We start from the raw sequence: 25,503 nt of genomic DNA on the forward strand, positions 1-25,503 counted from the left end.
AATTGACGCAGTAGAGTCTTTAACTCCATTTAAAATATCTGCATCTCTTCCATTCTCTCCACTAGATGAGTGGACAGAAAAGAAATATCTAAATAATCCATACTTATGAATAAATTGTGGTGTCAACCTCGTTTCCAGATCACTTCATATGCAAATGAAATACTCAAATTCTGGCACCCTTAATTTCATCCAGGGGATAAGGGATCAAGTCCATCTTGACCACCACAACAATTTGTGTAAGCAGAGATTAGTGTCCTTGACTGAGGACACAAAGATATTAAGGTTTTGAACTCTGACCTTAAGATTCCAATATGTTTCTCTTTTAGGCAAATCACCCAAGAGCCCTAAAGGAGATAAAAGAGTACTTATCATTTGTATTATTTATTTCAGGACCCAGGAAATGTTTTGGTTTGGTTTATTTTAAAAATATTTTTAAAGGGGGTTTTCATTGCATATGTGAAACCTGTGGGTTCAGGCTCATTACGCTAAAAAGTCAGCTTAGGAGTTAACTATTTGGGACAGGAAAGCTCAGACAAAGAAAAGGATTGAGTAAAGCAAAACCTGTACTTCCTTTTTTTTTTTTTTTTTTTTAATCTCGATCCCTCCCTTTTCTCCTTTTACCTAACCTTTTAATGCCCCAGTCTTTTTTTTTTTTAATCAAACTCAACTTCCTCACTTTCCTGAAAGCAAAGCCAATCCCCCTCAGCATCTCTGCTCCCTCCTCTGCTCCCACACTCACCCCCTCACCCACCTCTATACATACAAGGAATCTCCACCTTTCCAGAAAATAAGGGGCTGAGAAATAGGGGGTGGCAAAGCGATCCGCGGCTGGGAGGAGCGAGCGTGGGAGGACTGGGGGTGGGCTCAGCAGAAAGGGGGTGTGAACGGGTGGAAGTGCCGCAGCGCCCGCCTGGGGGACAGGTGGCTGTGGCCGGTCCGAGGAAACCGCTGGGCAGCGGGCAGCTGGGGAGCTGGGGAGCTGGGGAACTGGGGAACTAGGGAGCTGGGGAACTGGGGAGCTGGGGAGCTGGCGAGAGGAGGGCCGAGGGAGGGAAGAGGACCAAAGAAGGAGCTCCAGCGAACGTGCGGCGGCGAGGGTGGCCCCGAGACAGTCCCTGCTACCGGGAAGGCACTAGAGGGGAAAGGCGCGGGTACGCGCCATGGCCCGGTCCTGCTGGCGACGGCCCCTCCACCGCCTCCTCCAGCTTCTCGAGCTGTGTGCTTTGCTCTCCCCGCTACAGGTAAGGAGCTAGAGGTGGATGCGGGGACCGAGGTAGGGTTGGGGATGGAGGAGATCCTCGGCCTGGCGGAACGAGTTGCGGGGTGACCCTCAACATAACCGGGGTTACCTGATGTTAGAAGCTCCCGATCACACACACGGAATAACACATATACACTTATATGCTCATACTTACACACATGCTGCTATTTAACCTCTCCGGGACCAAGACTAGAGTCTGGCAGTGAGAACTCTGGGAGAAGGGACGGAGAATCCGGAGGGAAAATGGTGCTGCCACCGCCGACTGTGACACAAAGCCAGCCTCATCAGCGTAGGAATTGGGGAACGTATTTTTTTCTTTTTTTTGGTTTGTTTGTTGTTTGTTGTTTTTTTAGTTATATACTTTTAAATCTGTGAGTTCATGGGAGTTCCTCAGTCCGTGTAGATCATGGCCCCTCCACATACATGCCTTCATTTCCTAAGTTTTAGTGGCCAAAGGAAAAGGAAAAAGCCGCGTTTCTAGGTGTCCAAGTTTGTGGTAACGAGCCTTTCGGACATTAGCCCTATGACAGAAGACACAGAGCCCAAACTGGACCTGTACTTGAAGCCTTGGAAGTTTGGGAGAACTTGCCAAAACTTGAGCTTCCAAGTGGCAGGCTCGCCTCCGAACCTTCCTGCTGCTGAAGCATAACATTTTAGTGGAGGATTGTTATTAAAAGTTTGATGAGAGTGGTGGGTAGTATTTTATTTTATTTTTTAAAAAAGCAAGAACCAATGTCCATCTCCGTAATTTCTCCATCAGTATCTCTAATTTAGTGCAGCAATCGAAACTCTAACCCTTTTCTTTACATAACTTAGAAATGATGACCTCCTTTCTCCAACTCCCAGAACTGCTCAATGGAAAAAAAAAGGGAGGGGTCTCTAGGGTGGAGAGAAGTTGAAAAGGGGAAATCCAAAAGCCCTGGTACCAAGGTACGGGACACTTTTCACAGAGGAAATCTTCCACAGCTTCCAAAGAAGGAAGGACAGAGTGGTGTGATAGTGAGCAAGCCAAAAGCAGGGAACTAATTAGAAAGAAGGAAAGCAAGGGCCCCAACTGGGATGAATGAGTGCTGAGGGTTTTGAGCGACTGGTCTCCTGACTCCAACTCACTTCTTGCTACAATCTTTGCTTGATGATGCTAGAGAAGAATGTCTAGCTAGTGAGGAAAATTTAGAAAATAAAATATGTGAACCATAGTGATAATATAGCATAGATATATAATATCTATATACAGATATGTATAGATAATATGGATAGATAATAGCACTTTAAGGCCTGAAAGGCTCTTATGTTATCCCACTTGAGCAAATCATTTAGGAGTCAGTTATCCAGGTTTTAGATACTTAATATTTCTTCCTTCTCTATGTTGTGGCCCTATTTTGTGTGTGTGCATTTTTGAGTATCTATGTATATTTTACTGGCGATTATTTTGTCTGAAAAACTTTGAGAGGGGAAGAAAAAGGAAGCAAATTCAAAATGGTAAATTATGTTGTTTGCAGCTAGTAAAGATAGGAGAAAAGGTGGAAACTAATTTTTTTAAACTTTCATTCTGTACATCCTGACAGCAGAAAAAAATGAAGATTTGACAGGATATATATGCATATGTGTGTCTGTATAAGCTTTTTACTAGCTTTGTGAACTTGATCTGTTTGCCCAACGTGTTCTGTGGTGTTGCTCGTATAGATTTTGTTAATTCCAATTTACAGAAGAGTAAAGGGTCTCACATAAGTTGGGAAGTACTGTTTAATTTTTGTCTTTGTATCTCCAGCTTCTAATATAGTATTTTTCACATTGTGGGTACTTAGCACAGTGCTTGGCACAAAATGGGCACTTAATAAAGTCATAACAAATGCTTGTTGAAATGAATTAAGTGACATAGACAGCTTGGTGGCGGAGGGGACAGAACTCTGGAGCAGGACTTGGGAAATCCTGCCACAGACATTTTCTAAATGTAGACCTCTATCGGAGAATACTTTAAGCAGTTTGCCTCAGTTTCTTCATCTGTAAAATGGGAACAACAGCACCTGTCTCGCATAATCGTTATGAAGTTCATGTGAGATATTTGTAAAGCACTTAGCTCAGTGTCAGGCACATATTACTTGTTATATAAATGTTAGCTATTGTCATTATTATTTCTTGTTCGCGGTCAAATGGTTAATCATCAGTCTTTGAACCCAAGAATTATTGATTCTGTGGCAGCACTGTTTACTACATTAAGCTACCTCTCTTTAGGAGTGAGTTAGTGACAGTATTGCATTTTTACAGCCAGGAAAATGAATACTGAGAATATAAGGTAACTGTGCCAGAAAGACATGCTAGGTTTCTGTGACAACTGAATGAAAGGGTGATGACCTGAGGCTAATGGGGGTTAAATGCAGTACTTCCCTGAAGCTAGAGTAGTTTTGGCAAAGTCTTTTTGTTTTAGGTCAGGTTTGCCCTGGACTAAGATCACTTCCTGGGGCCACCTTCCAATAACAACATCCCTGGGAGCTCTGAACTAGTTCTGAAACATCCCTTATCTGAATAAATAATAATTTTAAATTTTACATTCATTAACACTTTAATGTTTACAGCGGATTTTATGTATATGTGAGCCATCTTCACAATCACCTGGTAAGGTCAGTAGTGCTAAATATTGTCTCTATTTTACTTCAGGCTCTGGGAAATGTATTAATGACTGACTATGACTGAGTGAGAATTCAAACTCGGATATGGTAGAATGAACTCTTGAATTAGAGACACAAAGACCTGGGTCACAACTCTCCCACTTTATGACCCTGGAGAAGGTACCTCCTCTCTCTTCATCTGTCCCTTCACTGTTAAAATAAATAGATCCTTTCTTTCTCAAACACTATGATTTTATGATTCTGATTTTATCTTCTAACGTCAAGGTACTTTAGGACACCAAACTGCTTATCTGGACAAATTGATTTTGGAGGATCCTAGTTTTATATATTCCCATGGTTTCAGTTTGAAATTAAATGAGCTGCTCCTCAGTCTGCTGAGTAGCCACTCATTGTCCCAGACTTTTCCCTATCTGTGACCAAAATCTAAAAACAATTCAATCTGTTCAGATCAGAGATTTTTCTAGGTTCTGTTACCTTTACCTAAAAGAATCCCTAGACTCTTTGTAACTCTGATGAGGATGCTTAAAGTTGAATATCTATTTAAAAGCTTTTGGACACTGTGACCCTATTGGTAAAATAGCTTCTCCAAGTTTGTATTTAAGATCTTTTGAATCTTAATCTCTTTGAGACTGTTTCATCACTAAATCATCCAGTATTAGCATAGTCAACCAATTATCTATATACTCCTAGAGGACAGCTATGGTATAAAGTCTAATATAACAACTCAGAAATCATTTATGTTTGATTTGGCTATACATAATTTCTGTGGTGAGTTTTCATGTATGCTGTTTGTATGTAGATTTGCTTGCTTTATTTTGCCTAAGTCTAATTTTTTTTAACATTACTGTGCAAAACATGCAATAAGGCACAAAATCTTGAAGAATATACTTACTTATTTCCTTACTTTCCAGTCTTATTAAATCTCATTTCCCTCTTTATACTCTGTGAGCCAAGGATTCTTGCCTCCTTGTAATGCCTTATACATAGCATTTTATCCCCAACTTTGTTTATTGTCACTGGCGGCTTCCATGCTTGAGATTTTCCCCCCTTCAAGTTTCTGCTTCCTGGCTTCCTTCAGAACTCAACTAAGTCCCACCTTCTGTAAAAACCTTTCTTAGTCCTCCTTAATCTTAACTCAATTTATTTTGTATATCTTATTTCTCCATTGTTGTTCACAAATTGTTTTCCCTCTTAGATTATAAATTCCTTGATATTAGGCAATGATTTTACTTTTCTCTGTTTCTTTCACTTAGCATATAGTAGAGGCCTAATAAATGCTTATTGACTTATCTTTACTTGGCCTTGAAGAATGCTGAGTGGGAAGCAGAAATCTATTTAGACAGGTAATTAAAAGTTAACTGCATCCTGAAAGTTGGAAGTGTAAAGAAAGTTCATTTTATTTAATATCTATTTTGATTGACAAAATCAATAGGACAGCTAGGTAGTGAAGTGGGTAGAGTGCCAAGGCCTAAGTCAGGATGACTCATCTCTCTGAGTTCAAATCTGGCCTAAGATACTTACACCATGTGTGCCTCTGGGCAAGTCACTTAACCTTGTTTGCCTCAGTTTCCTATTGGAGAATTGGAGAAGGAAATGACAAACCACTCTAGCATCTTTGTCAAGAAAACCCCTAACAGGATCATGAAGAGTTGGACACAACTGAAAAACTATCTAACAAGTACAAAAATTTTGGATGTAAAGTCATCTGAGATGATTGGAAATGAAGAAGGCAGAAAAAATCTAATGGATAAAAAAAATAGATACTTAAGCTGTTGCTTAATATGTTTATCAGCTTAGGCAAGGGGCTACAGAATTGAAGAACCCTGCTCAAATGAAATACAATCTTGGAAAAACCTGCTATGGCCAACTAGTATGTAACCACATGCTTTTGTGGGGGTTGGAGATGGAGTCCCATTTCTATAAGTTATGATAAACAATAGTGCAGAAAAGTTTCGTTTTTTTATTGGTATCCACTAAGCCATGTGCACCTAATGAGTTCTCAGTTAATGTTTGTTAAATAGAATTAAATTATAAAAAATTTAAAAAAGGAATAACAACTCAGATTCTAGTGAGATATCACTAGAAAAACAAACTATATTTTCCTAAGGTACAATTGTCCAGCATGAACTCCCTTAGCAGTTCTCAGCATAGACCACTTTTCACAGATTTCCTTTAGACTCTTTTAACTGTGCTTATCTGCAACTGAACAGGATGCTTCTGGCAGCAGGAAAAAAAGAGCGCTGCACTTGCCAATTAAGCAAAGATAATATTGGGGGGAGGGTTTACGTGCATGCTTTACTGACTAATCCCAGCCCCCCAGACAGACTTCTACTTGTTTTGGAAAACAGATCAAAATGCAGTGTCCAGTACAGTGCTGATGATGACTCTTTTTCCCATGGGTCAACTCCATTCCTCCCAATCCTTGGCAGTATCATTTATAGCCCACTGAAATGTTCAATGCATATAGCTCCTTCTGCTGCTACAGGTGCAAGGTTTCCTAGAGATTATATTGTTTGACTCATGAGATCACAATTGGGGAATTTCTTGTGCATTATAGCAAAAGAGGAAGTTTCACGCAAGTACCTTTTCCAGAAAATGAAGTGCTACTTACTTGTCATCATTAGTACTATCATTGTTATTTCTCAGTCATCTGAAACAGATTCATATTCTCTCAATATGGCAAAAAGCCTTAACTTTAGGAAGGGAGGATTAAAAAAAAAAAAAGAACACATACAAAAAAACACAACTTCTTCATAATTTGATTTATATAACTATATGAAATTTACATGAGAAAAATTCACTTCCAGGAAAGATAAGGGACAATTAGCTGACAAACAGAAAAGTTTCATGTAATGCTGAAAGTCAGGGTACCAAAGGAACCTAAAAGGGGAAGGAAGAGGGAGAGAGAGAGACAGTCAGAAAAGCATTTATTTGGCAGCTATTATATGCCAGGTGCTGTGCTTTTACAAATATCTATGATTCTCACAGCAATGCTTCAGGGAAGGTACTACTATTATTCCATTTTATATTTGATGAAACTAAGGCAAGTAAAAGTTAAAGGACACAGAATCTCACTGCTTTTAAGTTTCTGAAGCCAGATTTTAATTCATATCTCTCTGACTGTAGGCCCTGTGTTCTATTCTCACTTGCCCCCGTAAGAAAGAGTATTATAAATAAACACATATTCAGCAACAATTATATTCTGAACATTAGAAGTTTTATGTGAGAGCTATTATCTCTGCATGTAACAGTAGACAAAGGAGTTTTATCACCACCAACCCCTTCCCTTTTTTATGACTTTGCAGATAGGAAATACATACATACATATATATATATATATATATATATACACACACACACACACGTGTGTGTGTAAATAGTTCATGAACACACAACTCTTTGTTGTGCCTTTGAGGTTTTATAGTATCTCTGTACATAAAAGTAGCACAGATTTTATTGCGGTGGTCATAAGGAAGACGCCAATTAGAAACAGATATATTTGTATTTCAACAGATACTTCATGTCAAAGAAAGATCCATGGAGAGTCCTCAGGGGAAAAAAAATCACCAGACTGTGGAGGGGAGCCCTCTCCCAGTTGATCTTTGCTGTCACCCAGTCATACTCTTGAGTTTTGCTTGTAGGAAATAGTGAGTGTTAATACAGAGAACCTCAATCCTTTTAGAATCACAGCAATCCATGGAAATTTTAGTTCCCTCTTTTGTTTACTAAGAACGCTTAATTAAGACTCTTTTCCTAACACTCTTCCCCATCCCTCAAAAAAAAAAAATTAAAATCATTTCATTAAAAATAGCCTTTGTGTTGACAAATGAATAGCTGGGCTCAGATTTCCTTATCCAATTCTTATCAGGAAAATAAAACAATAAAGATGTACCTTCGAAGGCCAATAAAGACATATTTTATGGGGCCAGGAAAAGGGAAGTCCCGGAGTTGTAACTGCTCTGCCTACATTGTTGTAGAAGGTGTTAGGTGAACTTTAGCTGCTGTGTCACTGTTAAAATTCTATCTCTCCCTGCTTCTCTGTCCTTTATTTTCCTGTTCTTAGGTTGTAGAAAAAAGAAAACAGAAACTATTTCTCTAACATTTTTGGACTTGTGACTTTCGTCAGTATAGGTAACACCAGGTGAGGAAATTCTCTCTACCAATTCAGATTAGTAACTTTTTTTCAAATTATAGGGTGGTTGATTTTGTTTGTTTGTTTGTTTGTTTGGGTTTGGGGAGGGGGAGAAGGGGGTGGAAGGGCACTACTAAGAGAATAAGTGAGTTGCTGCTAGTACCTGTCAGTGGCCAGACTTGAACTCCAGGCTTTTTGATTAAGGCCTGTCCTACCTCTCTCGATTCTGTATATCAGGTTACTTATATTTTCCAACATGGTATTCTTAATTACTGGAAGAATAATATTACTTTTGCTTTTTCCTTGTATTTCTCCACCTACCTTCCACAATTAATGTATCTCCTTGAGAAAGCTGCCTATTGTTGGGAGCATTTGTGATACAGAAAGGCAGTATTACTTTGAAGTTAACTCTGATTGCCCTCCATGTCTCCCTTACCTATCATTCTAAAGCTATTCATTCTTCTATGTTCATAAATCATAGAGAAAGTATCCAGTATTACTTGTTCAATTGGATAATTTTTTTTCTTTCTAGAACCTTTACACTAATAATTCATCTTGTTGCAAAATGTCACCATTATAATCTCTTTGTATATTTTCCCCTGATTACAATATATAGCTTTTTTAAATATGTAAGGATAAAGCCATAGTTATAATTCGGTTTTTTCCTTCTGATTCAATATTTGGGGGAAATAAAAGTAAATTTAAACAAAGCAAACAAAAAAAAAAGGAGAGGTTTCAAAGTGGTTGTGAGATTTATAGTAATTGGGCATGTATACATGTATTATTTATGAATGTTTACCTAACTTTGTGCATAGTGTGCCCTTATCAGAGAAGATGCTGTGCTCTGTGAGCAGAGCAGAATTGAATTAGCTCAGAAAAAACATGATATGTGCAAAGTTAGAGAAGCTACTCCAAATGTTCATAGGGACTCTTTGTGTCTGACCCGTGGCAGAGCATTCTAAACTGGTATTGGTCTGGTCAGCCACAGTTGTACACATTGTGACTCTAATGCAGTGATGTCATTTTGGTCCTCTGAGAACATAGAACAATAACCAACCAATGATGTACGTATATATTCACATTACATTTTGAATAGAGAGGTATGTCCCTCTATAACCTATCTTTCTGTTCTGGATCAATATTTTTAATTTGAGTTTCCTGCAAACAAGATGGATCTATACAGACATCATTAAGCAAGTTACCCCTTAATCTCTTTTCTAATATGAGTAGTCAAATGACTGGCATCTGTTGTACTTTTGTCACAGGAATATATTACTTAGAGTCTGCTCAACACTGAGAAGACAGTATATGCCCTAATCAGCAGACATAGTTTATGACTGTCTGATAACAACTTATCTTTATTGGTTCTGTTAGTGATCATTGAGACCATTCTCTCTACTTCAGTTGCTATTAAACACCTCTCAATTATGACATTTAATCACTAAGAGTAATAATACTGGGATATAGGAATCATGTGTGTCTGTTTTTTCCAGATTATTTCTACCATAAAATAGAAAGTTGTTCAAGGGAGAAGCTAGGTTCCCTCTCTGTAAGTACTCTTCCTGCCCATGTCAGAAAGCTTAGATACTTAGGTTTTTCTGTGGAAAGGAAGTGCCAGAAATAGATGGAAGCATTTGAGTGAAATTCCATTGATGTCGGTTTCTTAGATTCCAACCATTTATAGCTTTGTGATTTGGGTTATTTTACATTTAGGAAAATTATGATGATCAATTAGCACAAGCTCATACATAGTCTAAAAAAATTAACCTGCACCAGCTATATTCAAGAAAGATTATGAATGAAAACAGAAAATATAACCAATAGTCCTGGAAGCCCTAGGGATGGCAGCACCTCCCAGTGTACTGTTGCTGTTTCCAACCCAGTCCTCAGAATCATTTTCTGAGAAAGCAAGCCCTACGAAGAAAGGGCCAGCCATACCTACCAGCTGCCAACCAGCAGCCACCTACAGAGCAGGCAAGCTATCTTAACTAAAACAGTAAGGCACCTTGAAGGAGAGATAGGAGACAATATGTGCCAGGCAAAGTCAGACTGCCACTGTCTTTCCCCTAAGATTCTGGTGGAGTCACTCTAGGACCCTGAATCTAGGAACCCTGAAAATGGGAATGCTTCTAGCCCAGTACCCTCAGACATCATCCTGGGAAGCAGCCTGGCCACAGACAGCTCCTTGCAGGGGCTGCAGTCACAGTAGTGAAGACCCAGAAAAGAGTTCTTGTCACCAAAATCCTTGGCACTATCACCTGTTACTATCACATCAGAAACATAAAATTTTATCAATGGAAATTACATTAAAGAAGAAGCATTAACATCTATTTTGCTGTTGCATCTTGAGAACCATGAGCCTTTTTCATCTGACTCTGAGCTAACTTCCATTTGTGTTGTCTGCCTCATTAGAATTTGAGCTCCATGAAAGCAAGGGGTGCCCATTATATTTGTACCCCTTTCAGTTAGCATAGCATTTGATACATAATATGAACTATATTATTACTATAAATGCTTCATCCATTTGTTTCAGGTTTTGGCAGATGTAAATGGGAAAGGTTGGTTGGTATTGTTATAACCAGTAAATAAATAACTATTTATTTACACAACATATAACCAAACAGTTCCCCAAACTTTTTGAGCAAAAGACAGCTTTTTTCAGTCATCAATATGCCAGGTTGGCCAGTATGTAACTTTAAAATGGTATACATTGCTTACTTTTAAAGGCCAAAATGGAGTCGTAGCATTTTTTTACTCACCCTCTCAATTGTAATAACCTTCCATACTCAAAGGATAGGATGAAAGAAAAAGGAGTGGTACTCCGATTTAATGATACTGAGGTTATGGCAGTACTTAAAACATGCTTCTGAAAAAGCAGGCTGTACTTGACATGATATCATGAAATATATTTATGGAACCTCTGGTTTTTTAAGTTTTAGATTAGCATTTGAGTGTGAATGCATGTGTGTACTCTTCAAAATGATATTTTGCACAGCTGATTAAAAAAAATTAGGGAGCATGTAAATAGTTTGTTGATTCTAATACTTGATATTTGATGTTTACTTTCATTTTGATCAATGGAATACTTTTTCTTTATCCAAATAGAAATTCTAGAATGTTTTAGAGTAAAAATTTATTAAAACACAGACACACACACATACATACACAATTTAAGAACTCTACAACTAAGCACTTAGGCTAAGAAAAAGGTGGGAATCCTCTAGACATGCAGCCCTGGGTTCATTACACAGGACTTTTACACCTTTTTTTTTTGCATCATGATGCACTCCTTTTTTTAGCTGTCTGCTGAAAGCTATGGATTATTTTATTCTCAGAATAATGTTTTAATGCCTAAATAAAACCCATCAGATTACATACAAACCAATTGTATGGACACATGAACTTCCCCATTAAACCATAGCTCCAGTAGCCCCTTCTTTGAGAAGAAGCTGGGCAGTTGTAGCCTACACCTGTCCCAAACACCTACCCAATCCATCATTCTAATTTGCCTCAGAGAAACAATTGTCATTCAGCAGCAAAGCCAAGGAAGGAACATGTACACTCTGGGCAAAGTTTTTCAGAATATGCCAGCGTACATCAGAATAAATCTATCACAAAGCTAGCTCTAGGGTAGGGAGCTCATTTTTAAAGAAATAATATATTACTTCATAAAGATATAGAAGAAAAGTAACAAGGAAATCTGAACTATTATCCTCTCTCTCTGCTGAAACTTTTAAAGTATAACATTCTGAGAAAGAGTGGGGAATTCTGTGACTTCTTTTAGTATTCTTACACTTGTGTTTCTACCTATCTTTCTCCCTTTTGCTTCCAAGTTGTGGTTGACAAATCAGATCCCTTTAAGAACTTAATGCTTTAACATGTCACATGCTTTGTGGGGATAGTAGCTCTTAGGACCTTATTTCATAATTCTTTCTTGGGTCCATTCCTTACACTTACTCCCATCTTCTTTCCTCTATCCCAAATGCCATCTTTCTCTATACTTAGCTAGTCACCTACTATTTACATTTTATATTTCTTATGTGTACATATTTATTCAAATAGTATATTCCTCATTTAAGACCTTAGCTTCAAAAGATCACTGCATTCAGGGCCATCTTCAGTCTTCCTGATCTATATCTGGCCATATCAAAAGGCTCTGGAAGGAAAAATGAGACAGGTGATCTTGCACAGACCTCCGTGGTTCAAATCCAATTCACTTGCATTTCATGGCATTACCTCCCAGAAGTCATGATCCTTTTCAAGAACAAAAGGCAAATACAAAAACAGAATGTGAGCTTCTTGAGGACAGGGATTTTATTTTTGCCTTTCTTCATATCCCAGGTAGGACAGAGTCAGACATATCTTAAGAGCTTGATAAATATTGATTGACTAGCCAATCTAGTAGAAAGTGGTATGTGAAAACTAGATGAATAATTATCCCTTCTGGAGAAAAGCTCTCTTAAGATCCTTAAGGGAATTTAGATCTTGGCTTAGCAAGATTGTTTAGTTCTGCTTTATCTCCCAATAGAAAAGCTGTAGGGAAGTGCTTCGAGCAGCAACACTTTTGCATCATATTGCCTTTACTCCAGAGAACTGATTTAGAGAAAAAGAATTCCTGGATTCAAGTTGAGATAACCAAAGATGAGGCTATGAAATCTGCAGAATGTCTTCTGAAATCCAAAAGCCTGACTTCTGTCTCAAAGTTGATGACATTGTGTTTAAAAAAAAAAAAAAGGAATACAGGGGAAGGTAGGTGTTACAGTGGATTTGCACCAGCTCGGAAGTCAGGAGGACCTGAGTTCAAATCTGCCCTGAGACACTTATCACTTCCTAGCTGTGTGACCCTGGATAAATCATTTAACCCCATTGCCTTAGCAAAAATAATAATACTAATAATTCAGTAAAAGCCTGCATATTCCCATCACCTACCATAGTGCCTGACATGCATAATAGTCTTTTGATAAATTCTCATATGTAATCTTTATATAAAACTTTTTGTTCATTTTAATATCCTTTGACCCCTAGTTGTTAGGCACACTTTAGGTGCTAGCTGTGTAATTCTGGGAAAATCCTTATTAGCCTCAGTTTCCTCAACCATAAAATGGGTATAATAATAGAATCTACAAAGTTGTTGTGAAAATGCAGAGGTTATGAGTTAGGCGAGGCCATCAAAATGACAGGATTCAGCCACCAAATGATGGGGTTCAGCCTGATATCCAAAAGTATATTGGGGTTACAGATCAGTATTGAGAGTCATTGCAAAAGAATTTGTAATCATAGACATCCTCTAAGTTGATGCTGTTAGTGGCAGTGCAGGGAGTTGTAGGAACCCCCTTTGGTCGACACAGGTCCAATGTGAAAAGAATTCACGAACCCAAAAAGTCTGACTAGCAAAAGGGAAGTTTATGGTTGGTTGAGAAGCCAGCTTTGCTAGGAAGACAGACTCTTCAGTGGCAAGAGGTCCTGGCAGAGAAATAAGAGGTTAAAAGATCTCTTCCCAGCGGGCAGGAGTCCTGGTAGGCAGCTGTGCCAAGTGGAGAGGTCTCTTGGTAAAGCATAATTCCTACTTCAGACTTCTGCAAAGATATGAATTTAAAATTATCTTTTTACAAGAAATTTGAGACTAGTGTTTCAAATGTTGTCACTGCCCCCAGGCCTAGGTTTCCAGTTGAATGAGACCACTTAAGTTTGAGCTAAGTAGGAAGTGGTCCTGGGCTAATCTTAATGAAACCACCTGAAGGGTGGGTCTCTGTCAGAGGAAAGTTTCAGAGTTCACTCCAAAAGTCGAGGACAGTTTCAGGGTTCACCTCCATCAAAATCAAGAGGCAAAGATTTTATTGTGCTGCTAAGAGAGAGTGAAATCTACAAGTCTTTATCAAGAAAAAGGGTTTTAGCAAATAACAAGGAAAAAGACAACTTTCCTGACAATAATCAGGAAGACACTTTTTTTTTTTTTTATTTTGCTGAGGCAGTTGGGGTTAAGTGACTTGCCCAGGGTCACACAGCTAGGAAGTGTTAAGTGTTTAAGGCTGGATTTGAACTCAGGTCCTCCTGATTTCAAAGCTGGCACTCTATCCACTGTGCATCTAGCTGCCTCCAAGAAGATTCTGTTAAGGGGAGGAATGCATGAAATGGGATTATGGCATATGGGATATGGCAGGCTAATTCACAGAGGTTAGCAAGGATCTACAGTAGGAGCGGATCTTTTATAAGGAAAATAAACAGGGGTGAGGGAAGGGAGGGAGAGGGGTTGACAGCATAATTTGGCTTTCTGATTAGATATAATAAAGGCACAATTTCTAGAGACTTCCTCCTGGGGTGGGACTGTAATCAAAAGTCCACTTGAACAAAAGCTCTATTAAGAACAAAAGGACTAAGCAAAACCAAAAGGGTTCACTTATAATCCTACCAATGTTTTTCCCTGCTTACCTTCTGGAGTAGCTAACTTTCCAGATTATTTACAGAAATTCAGGCATTCTCCTCCAACACCCACCTGGCCACCCAGGATCTTATCAGTAACATGGCATAATAATTAAAACTACTGGGGTTAAAGTCAAGAAAATCTGGGTTCAAATTTTTTTTTGTCCACTTACTGGCCCCAGTTTCCGTATCTATAAAAATAAGGGAATTGGAATGTATGGCTTGTAAGGCCTCGTCTATCTATAAGTGTATGATCTTCTGATAAAGTATATTTAAACTTAATATTCTATATAAGTGTTTGCTATTATTGTTACCCCAAATTTTTTGGTGTAAGCAAGAATCACAGAGAACTCTCAAGATTGAAAGATCCTGAACAAGGTCAAGGATAGATGAAGCATGAATTAATTCTAATATTCCATGTGTCCTCTGTAAAAAACACATCCAAAAGGAGACAATTTGAAAGATGGAAATCTAACCTTAACACATTTGTTTTTTCTCAGGAAAATGAGATGTTAGTCTAGATGTCTTCTAGGGTCCCTTAAAATTCTGTATGTATGATGTCCCTCAGTGACATCTAAACAGTTAAGATAGCAGGATGCCTTCCAATAACAAAAATCAACTAAAACTATCTTTTTCTTTGCATTAGAGTAATAATAACTATAACACTTCCTGTTCTAAATATTAAAAGTTCAAGAGCTACTTCCCCAAATTACCAAAAATTTGAAGACTTTCCATTAAAAATGAGGAAGAAAAACTATAATTTTGATGAATGAGATGGCAAAATCTGGCAAGAAGCAAAAGAGGGCATATGGTATTGCACAAGCCCCTATTCATACCCCCAAATCTTTTGAGTAATGCAAGCTTCCCCCATAAGGAAAAAGAAACCTACAATTTATATAATGCAGTATCTTTCATAAAACATTTTCTACTACTGTGATTTCTACACTTCCTTTTCTAATAGAGATAACAACTGATTTAAAAGAACATTACCTCAAAACAACGGAAATTATCTAGTTTAAGTGATAAAAGTCATTAAGCTAGTATTAGAAAAGTGTTGGACCTTTAAGAAGCTTGAGAGTAGGGAATATTCTTTGTATTTGTATCCCCAGCAAATAGCACAGTTTGACAAGTAGCAGGAACTGTTTCTTGATTAAGTAGCTATTTCCCCACCTTGGCTCCTGCTCTTATCTCAAAAATGGCAAAATCATATTGGAGTGAAATTGTTTTTAAACATCTCTAAGGGCTGACCCATCCATTGGTTGTAATTCCTTAAGCATTACTAGATGCTGCCCTCTCCTTTCCCTTCTCTGATCTCTCAGAACTTTGGAGACATCGCATGCGCTTGTCCCATTTCTAACAATATTTCTGTTTAGGCAGCAAGATGGTGCAGTGTATAGAATATGAAGCCTGGAATTTGGAAGACTCATCTTCCTGAGTTCAAATATAATCTCAGACAATTTCTTGCTTGTGTAACTCTGAGTAAGTCATCTAACTCAGTTTCCTCAACTATTGAAAGAAATGGCAAATCATTCCTTTTTCTTTGCAAAGAAAACCCCAAATGGGAACAAGAAAAGTCATGTAGTTGATAAATGACCGAGCAACAAAATTTCTATATATATCATATCATCCATCTAAATTATGAATTCCTTGAGGAGGGAACCCTGATATTATTTATCTTTATGTTTTCTTTAGTGTCTATCATAGTATCTTGCATATCATAGAAATTTGGCTGCTGTTCCTACCTTGGAACTGTATTCATATCTCATCTCTGTCACAACCTAGGTGAATCTGGGCAGGTCACATAATCTTTCTGGGATTCATTTTCCTCATCACTCTATGAATTCTGTATTTTATTGTATTTCATGACTGAAGATTGTTTATTTCCTCACAATTTCCTCATTTTCATTCGTGTTCCTGTAACTTTTTCTTCTCACGTTCCATTTTTCCATTATTTTAATAATTTCTGAGAAGGGAGTCTAATTCTCCATGTCTCATTTTACCTTTGTGGAAGAAGAACAGAGTCACTTTTGTTTTTTCTAATTTGCTACTTTCCCCAGAATATAATTGTGAAAGAAATGGAAAGACAAACATCTTTTCCCTAAAAAGCGGTGAAATGGAAATAAATTCTTTTTAAATGGGAAAATGTTACTGTGCATTTGTTGTTTATTTCAATTTGGTAATTCTTTGTATGCTAGGACATTGTTAGTTTGTAGCTTTCCAATTTTGTGGGCTCTTTAAGAATTGCTATTAACTAGCAATGGAAAAAAAAAAACAAAGATATTCTATATCTTTAAGAACAGCTGATTCATCTGGAAGAGAGAGCACTAGCTTTTTACCCTGTCAGTACACTAGTTCAGTCCTGACTCAATAAGGATGATTAGTGTGACATCTTGAATCATCCATGCCACTTCCTGAAGCAAAAACTGCTTTACATTCTTCATCCCCTCGTCCCTCCCCCCAGAGTACTGTAGGAGCCTGTTTTCACCCATCTTGTTAAAATACCAACTAAATGTGCTATAGGTTAAGTTGTATTCCCCCATACCTAAATGCATGCAATAAAATAAAATACAAAATCATTAGACTGTAATTTAAAGTCCTCCATAATGAGACTCCAAATGACCTCTTCATCTTTATCTCACAGTAAGTAGTTCCTTTTATTCACTCTGCGTGTAGAAAACTACTAGCTATTCTCCAATTGGATCCTTTTCTCTTCTGCTGCCTTACATTTATGCATAACATCTATGTTTGCTGCAAACTCTCCTCTGACTGTTAAAATTCTTTCCTCCTAAGAGGCTAAAATGGCTGTACTCTTTGACTCAGAGACACTATGGTTAGATATACAATAATAATAATTAACATTTATATAGCAATGACTATATGTAAGTCACAATGCTAAGTGCCATATAATTCTCTCATTTGATCTTCACTACAACCTGGGAGATAGGTGCTATAATAATCTCCATTTTATAGATGAAGAAACTGAGGCAAACAGAGATTAATTAAGTGACTTGCTCAGGGACACTCAGTTAGTGTCTGATGCCAGATTTGAGCTCTGGTTTTCTTGATTCCAGGTCAGGTATGTAGCTGCTAACAAAGTGGAAGACATAAATGTACCATATATATCAAATTATGCATAGCAGCACTTTTTGTGATTGCAAAGAACTGGAGACAAATTATGTATTTCCATCAATTGGCTGATGACTGACTTTGTGGTTCATGAATGTATTAGAATATGACTGACACAAAAAAAGATGAATGTGAAGAATTCAGAGAAGTACAGGAGACTGTGTCTGTAATTTAAAAAAGACAAGCATATTGAGTATGATAATGTAAATAGGAAAAAAAAAGACAACTCTGGACTCCTCATAAAGAGTTTAGGAAATGGACATTCTTCTTTTCTTTGCAGAGATAGGGGACTGGACATGAAATACTGTATTTGCTGTTAGACATGTTAAGTTAGTTGGCTTTTCTAAATTGATTTTTTTTTCTTTTTAAAAAAAACTCACTTAGTAAGAGAAGAGGAGCAGCGATTTAGAAATGAAGGATGATATAAAAACAAGAGAAAAAATAAAATAAAATTTAGTATTTCTTCAATCCTAAGTCCAGCTCAGGTATTATCTTCTTTTGGAAGTCTTTCCTGCTTTTCAAGAAACTTGAGTCTTTTAGTTTTCATTGACTCTCTTATGTTGCTTGTTTTAATTTATTCTCTATGCATTTCTCACTTTATAACTCTAAATAGTTACTTATGTATTGACTTGGGCATGCAAAGAAACTTGAGGTCTGTTAATCCAACCCCTCATTTTACATTTGAAGAACAGAGGCCAAGAGAGTTGTGACTTATTCAATTCACTTTCAGCAGAGTTTGGGCTTTGAACCTATATCTGATTCTAAAATCCAGTGAATTTTCCACTGTGTCATGTGTCTCTTGAGTGCAGAGACTATGGCATTTTAAAGCTTTCTGTTCCTTTTGTCTAGCAGTTTCTTGTATATATAAATGTTTATTGAATTAAATAAAAGCCTAATAAGGTACCATTACTAAGGTATAGTAGAATTATTAAACCCTATCTCCCAGCTGTCTAAAGAGATTCCACTATATTTTAGAGTAAGATTGTTATGCTTTTTGTTTGCTTGTTTTGGGAGAAAATTACATAGCTAATAAAGTTAAGTATTTGAGGCCAGATTTTGAACTCACATCCTCTGAACTCCAGGGTCAGTGCTCTGCCCATTGTGCTATCTAGCTATCCCAAGACTATTATGATCATCATTCATTACCATGTACTTTGTGTCTATCTGATCCATTCACCTCTAAACAAGCAATGAGAACTCAGGAAAAAACCAATAGAAATCAGGTTCCAATATCAGGAAATGTAACTCAATATTTGATTTCATGCTAGATTCCATTTTTCCCTTGATAATGATTACATCCAGATCATTAAGAGGTTGAGAAATAATCCCTCAGGACACTAGATGAGCTGTTTTGGAGGAGGACATGGGTACAAGCTGCCCATAAATGAGAAAGAATGAATGGGTTGCATTCTGTATCTTTAAAGGAGATAACCATTTGGGAGATCACAATTCTGTTTAAGTATCCTGGTCACATTATACAATTGCATGAGCACAATCAGAATAAAGCATTCTTTAGGTATTTGGGGTTTTATATGTCTTCACAATAGACAAATCCTCTTCCCAATTCTTTTAAAGTAATTTATTTTCCAAATTCAAGGTGTCCATGATCTACTTGAAATCTTTCTCAGTAGGAGGGTATCTCTATCAAATAAGATAATGGAGAATTTGGGGAAGTAGGATATTTTGTGAAGAAAGAGCATGAGCAGGGTGTTAGATTAATTTCTTTTACATAGTATACCTGTCTGTTCAGGGCTAGTCAGGTCATTTTTCATAAGATCTAAAAGTGCTTTGTAAGTGGTATATAAGTGTGAGTCATTACTTGACTTTGAGAAGACTTTAGGTTAGATATATGAGAGAACAGTTTCTGTCTGCATACCTTTTGTATTTCATTCGCATATGAAACTGTCAAGTAACAGAAGGGAAGTCTTCAGAGGAAGGGAGTGGAGGAGAGAATGATATTATCATTTAACCACAGTCATGAAGTAAAAAACTTGGTCCAAGCAGCAAGTGAGACTCCTGCAGATTGAATCAGATTGAGACCATAGAAGAGGCTGTCCCTCTTTTTTAAAAATTTTAATTTTATTATTTTTTTTACCAGCCCCTTAATTTCATGAATGTAGGGAACTCTTAATGACATGCTTCTTCCACTAGTGTAGATTGGCATCTTCTCTCAATAAAAGAGCTGTTATGGAATATTATTGTTCTGTAAGGAATGACCAGCAGGATGAATACAGAGAGGACTGGCGAGACTTACATGAACTGATGCTGAGTGAAATGAGCAGAACCAGGAGATCATTATATACCTCAACAACGATACTGTTTGAGGATGTATTCTGATGGAAGTGGATCTCTTCGATAAAGAGAGCCTTAATTGATCAAAGATGGACAGAAGCAGCTACACCCAGAGAAAGAACACTGGGAAATGAATATAAACTGCTTGCATTTTTGTTTTTCTTCCCGGGTTATTTATACCTTCTGAATTCAATTCTCCCTGTACAACAAGAAAACTGTCCGGTTCTGCACAAATATATTGTATCCAGGATATACTGTAACCTATTCAACATGTAAAGGACTGCTTGCCATCTGGGGGAAGGGGTGGAGGGAGGGAGGGGGAAAATCGGAACAGAAATGAATGCAAGGGATAATGCTGTAAAAAATTACCCTGGCATGCGTTCTATCAATAAAAAGATATTAAAATTAAAAAAAAAAGAGCTGCCTGTGGGCATTGAAAAACTAAGTTACTTTCCATTAACTCAGACAATATATATCATAGGCAAAACTTGAAGTAGGGTCTTCTTGACGTTCTAACTACTAAGCAGTCTTGCTTCTTGTTTGCTCCCTTTGGGTGGAATCATAGTGTAATTGTGGCAATACCACCCATCTGAAACTAACTCATCCCAGCAATGCTTGTAGAGAATAACCCAGATTAGGAATTCAGTGCCAGTGAGGGACAGTTATGAACCAGCATCAGAATCAAGACAAGGTATTTGCAAGGTTTGCTGATGAATTCTTTCTATTTTCTCTTTACTTTCTGGTTCTAAGCATTCTGGACAATATTCATTTATAATTTCCTGAAATATCAGATTTTTTTTCCCTGATTAGAGTTTTTAGACAGCCTGGTAATTCTTTGTAGCTGTTTCTGGTATATATCTTAGATTGCCTTGTTTTGTTTTTCTAAAAGAATTTTTTTGGTTTCATTTTGATATTACTTATTATATTGTTATGTCCTTTTTTCTCTGACTTACTCTAATTTTGAGGAATCTAGTTGTGAAAGGTTTTCTCCTATCTGGGCTAAGGAGGCCATTTTCATTATTCTTCTTTCTTCAAAAGTTAAGAGCTTTTGTATTTCTGTATCTTGTTTCATTTCTTTCAAGTACTTCTTCAATCCATGTGTTCAGGACATTTTTTTTCCCCTAAAGACCTCACCAAGACTTTTGGAGGTCCTATCCTCTAGGGATTTAACACCTGGGCATATTTCAAAACAATGTGTTTTCTCATGGTATTTGGCGTTTTCTTTGTTTTGTTCATGGAGTTGGGGATGGAGAGGGAGAATGTCTTAAGCTATGTTTATATCAAGCTCTATTAAAAATGGTGTGGGCGTGGCCTTTTCCATCCTGGCCCAGACCAGGCTCCTCTTTGAAGGGACCTCAGCACTGTTTCAATGGACTTTTTCTGGAGTCTCCTCACTGAACTCCAGGACATATCCTTGCTTTAAACTTTGTTTTTGTTTTGTTTTTTTAAGAGAAAATTTTTTATTATTATTTTTAAATAGCTTTTTATTTACAAGTTATATGCATGGGTAATTTTACAGCATTGATAATTGCCAAACCTTTTGTTAAAATTTTTCCCCTCCTTCCCCCTACTCCCTCCCCCAGATGGCAGGTTGACCAATACATGTTAAATATGTTAAAGTATAAATTAAATACAATATATGTATACATGTCCAAACAGTTATTTTGCTGTACAAAAAGAATTGGACTTTGAAATAGTGTACAATTAACCTGTGAAGGAAATCAACAATGCAGGCAGACAAAAATAGAGGGATTGGGAATTCCATGTAGTGGTTCATAGTCATCTCCCAGAGTTCTTTCCCTGAGTGTAGCTGGTTCAGTTCATTACTGCTGTGTTGGAACTGATTTGGTCCATCTCATTGTTGAAGAGAGCCATGTCCATCAGAATTGATCATCATATAGTATTGTTATTGAAGTATATAATGATCTCCTGGTCCTGCTCATCTCACTCAGCATCAGTTCATATAAATCTCTCCAGGCCTTTCTGAAATCATCCTGTTGGTCATTTCTTACAGAACAATAATATTCCATTATATTCATATACCACAATTTATTCAGCCATTCTCCAATTGATGGGCATCCACTCAGTTTCCAGTTTCTGGCAACTACAAAGAGACCTGCCACAAACATTCTTGCACATACAAGTCCCTTTCCCTTCTTTAGGATTTCTTTGGGATACATTGCTTTAAACTTTGAATGGGGTCTTCCACCATTTCTGGATACAGGAGCTGCTTCATGCTGGGCTCCCAGCACCAACATCAGACTCTGCTCTCTTAGACTATGCTTAGGGGCTTAGTCCGAATTTTGCCTAGGGCCTTTCTCCTTTTAACTTGACTCTGGTGACAAATCCTGCTTGGAATGTTCTGAGGCTGCTCCCCCTATAGGGGCAATTTCTGGGTTCGGTCAGATGCAGCCTCAGGCTCCATTTCCCAGGGTTCGGTGTTTTGATGCCCTCAGAATACCTTGAAGCTACTCTCCTTGGAGCTGCATTTAGGCATTCATTAGCACTTTGGCTGTAGCACTCAGGCTGAGTCCTAATGTTACCTGGCTTGGACACCCAGAACAGCTCTCAAAGTCCTTCTTTTCCAATTAAAGATTTCAGGGAATGCTGAGACTTGGTCAGACTCGAGCAGTACAAAGCTCAGATATGCTGTGCCAGAATAGCCCTGAAGACTCCAGAGCGACAATTCCTGCACTGAGCTCTGACCTGTGTGTTTTGCTCTAGACCTGCCCTGGTTTATGTATATCAGGATTTCTGCTGGACCTTGAGCATCTCTATGTAGGATTTGAGGAGTATAGTGATACTAATCAATCAGTTAGGAGAGTCATGTATCTCTAAGCACCATGGAATGTGTTTTGGGGGATTCTGAGATCCTTTTTATCCTTGAAAGCCAATGTCTTCCTATAGTCCCTCCCCAAATCCATTTGCAAGGTAATTTGAAATTTGAAAATTGTTCTTCTTCTGTGTTCCTGGACATCTGGAGTCTTTGTATCTTTAATGGATAACATGCAACTTTATATAATTAAAAACAGCCACCATCTATGTACAGAATGTTAAAGCATTGAAATGAATTTATAAACAAGAAGTGGTATATCTATCTATTTTCACACACTCCTTGTGCTGCATTCTAGATTGCTTTCTACATTACTTGATTTTAGTCTTAACTCTGCTCAACAGTCACATTTTTCCAGCACATTCAATTTTGTTATTTTATATTATTGATGTATTTTTTTTGAATTAAAAACTTCTTAGCAAACATGGAACAATGCTCCTCAGCTACATTTTTCCTCTCTGTCTCAGTTAAGAAAAGTCACTTAATAGTATGAGTGTGACTAACAGTATGTGTCATTTCCCATTCATTCCTCATCTCTTTGCCTTTACACTAGCTGTCTCCCACTGTCTGGGATCTATCTTTTCTTGATTTGTACTTTATAGATTCCAGCTCTTCTTTCAAGATGCAGTTCAAGCACCATCTTCTGTATGAAACCTTTCTTGATTTTCTCAGTTACTAGTTCCTTACCTCTCAAAATACCTTATATTTAGCTACTCTGAATTTATTCTCTTTATACTTATTTTATATATACTTATATAAATTACTGATTTTTTGAGGGAATGACCCAAATGGTTTACTTATCTGAGACATGAGCGTGCTCATGAGAAAAACACTTACTGAGTTTTCTGCCTTGACAACTCACTTGCCTGGAATATACATAACTCTGTTTGGAGTTCTAAGAGAAGTTGTTACTAAAATTAAGAAAATTCTTAATTCCATTCTGAGACAGCAGTTGCTCATTTCAATATAAAAAGTTGTAGCATATTGGAATGGATGTAAGTTACAGAGTACTTTCTGATATGCATTTGGAAAATAAACTTTTCAGTTACTAAGTGGGGAAATATGACAAAATGGTCATTCTATGTTTATTATAGACAAAAAGATGAGTTTGGTTATTAACCATAAATTGGTACAACATAGAAAAAATTTGTGTATTAAAAATCTCTAATAAAAATCTGACACCCCAGATATATAAGAGATTGATAAAACTCCATAAGATTAAAGGCCATTCCTCTATAGACAAATGATCAAAGGATAAGGACAGTTTATTTTTAATAAAGCTTTTTATTTTCAAAACATGCATGCATAATTTGACAACATTGATCCTTGCATAGCCTTGTGTTTCAGATTTTCTCCTTCTTCCCCCCACCCCCTCCTCTAGATGGCAAGCAATCCAATATATGTTAAACATGTTAAAATATATGTGAAATCCAATATATGTAAACACATTTATACAATTCTCTTATTGCACAAGAAAAATCAAATCAAAAAAAGAAAGCAAATGAATAAGAAAACAAAATTCAAGTGAACAATAAAACAAGTGAGAATGTTGTTGTGATCCACACTTGGTTCCCACAGTTCTCTCTGTAGATAACTGTTGATGGCTCTCTTCATCATAAGATCATTGGAACTGGACTGAATCATCTCATTGCTGGAAAGAGTTATGTCCGTCAAGATTGATCATCCTATGATCTTGTTGCTGTGTTTAATGATCTCCTGGTTCTGCTCATTTCACTTAGCATCAGTTCATGTAAATCTCTCCAGGCCTCTCTGAAATCACGTTGTTGATCATTTCTTATAGAACAATTATATTCCATAGCAATTATATGCTATAACTTATTCAGCCATTCTGCAATTGATGGGCATCCACTCAGTTTCCAGTTTCTTGCCACTACAAAAAGGGTTGCCACAAACATTCTTGCACATACAGGTCTTTTTATCTCCTTTAAGATCTGTTTGGGATATAAGCCCAAATCCACTGCTGGATCAAAGGGTATGCACAGTTTGATAACTTTTTGAGCATAGATCCAAATCGCTCTCCAGAATGGTTGAATCAGTTCACAATTCCACCAGCAATGTAATAGTGGAACAGTTTTCAAAAGAAGAAATGCAAGCTATTCACAGCCATCTGAAAAATTAACAAAATGGCTCGCTGTTTTGTTTTTCTACGTTGTACCTTTTTTTCTAATTCTAGCAGCATTGAGTTTTTGTTTTTTGTTTTTTGTTTTTTTTTTTTTTGGGGGGGGGGGTGCAGCAATAACACAGTAGAGTACCTGTCCTGAAGTCAGGCTTCACTCAACTGCCTGAGTTCAAATCCATCCTCACACACTTACTGGTTGTTCAACACTGGGCAAATGACTTGTTTGCCTCAGTTTCTTATCTTTAAGATGAGTTGGAGAAGGAAATGGCAATCCACTCCTGTATATTTGACAAGAAAACTCCAAATGGGGACATAAAGAGTCAGGCATGACTGAAAAATGACAAATGCTAAGACTCTTTTATCCCAATTGCTTCATTATTCTCTTGACCTTCTTTACTTAAACACCATAGTCACAAAGTTCACAAGGAGTAAACTTTGTGATTATTGTTTTTAAAGTATTCCATAAAGCATGCCTTTTGATTGGAATAGTACTAAGATCAAGTTATGAATATTGAATATTTCCCAAATTATTTAGGACTTCATTTATATCTGTGAAAATTATTCTGTAACTATTTTTGCAGATTGTGTTTGTATCTATATAAGGAAGATTTAATACTTTTTAATACTTTTTAAAAATGTTAGATGGAATTTCTCTATCCTCTTTTTTTATTA

General features: G+C 37.2%; 1 protein-coding gene across 1 annotated transcript in view; it reads left to right on the top strand.

Annotated features, from left to right (window-relative positions):
• The first annotated feature begins 983 nt into the window (after window positions 1–983).
• TNFRSF11A (TNF receptor superfamily member 11a) overlaps window positions 984–25,503 on the top strand; it is a 112,087-nt gene continuing 87,567 nt past the window's right edge. Inside the window, exon 1 of the mRNA XM_051969908.1 lies at window positions 984–1,241. Within this exon, the coding sequence (XP_051825868.1) occupies window positions 1,161–1,241 (81 nt within the window). The 5' untranslated portion in view covers window positions 984–1,160. The remainder of the gene's footprint in view (window positions 1,242–25,503) is intronic.

Source organism: Antechinus flavipes, chromosome 1, assembly GCF_016432865.1.
Source record: "Antechinus flavipes isolate AdamAnt ecotype Samford, QLD, Australia chromosome 1, AdamAnt_v2, whole genome shotgun sequence".
NCBI classification, from domain to species: Eukaryota; Metazoa; Chordata; class Mammalia; order Dasyuromorphia; family Dasyuridae; genus Antechinus; species Antechinus flavipes.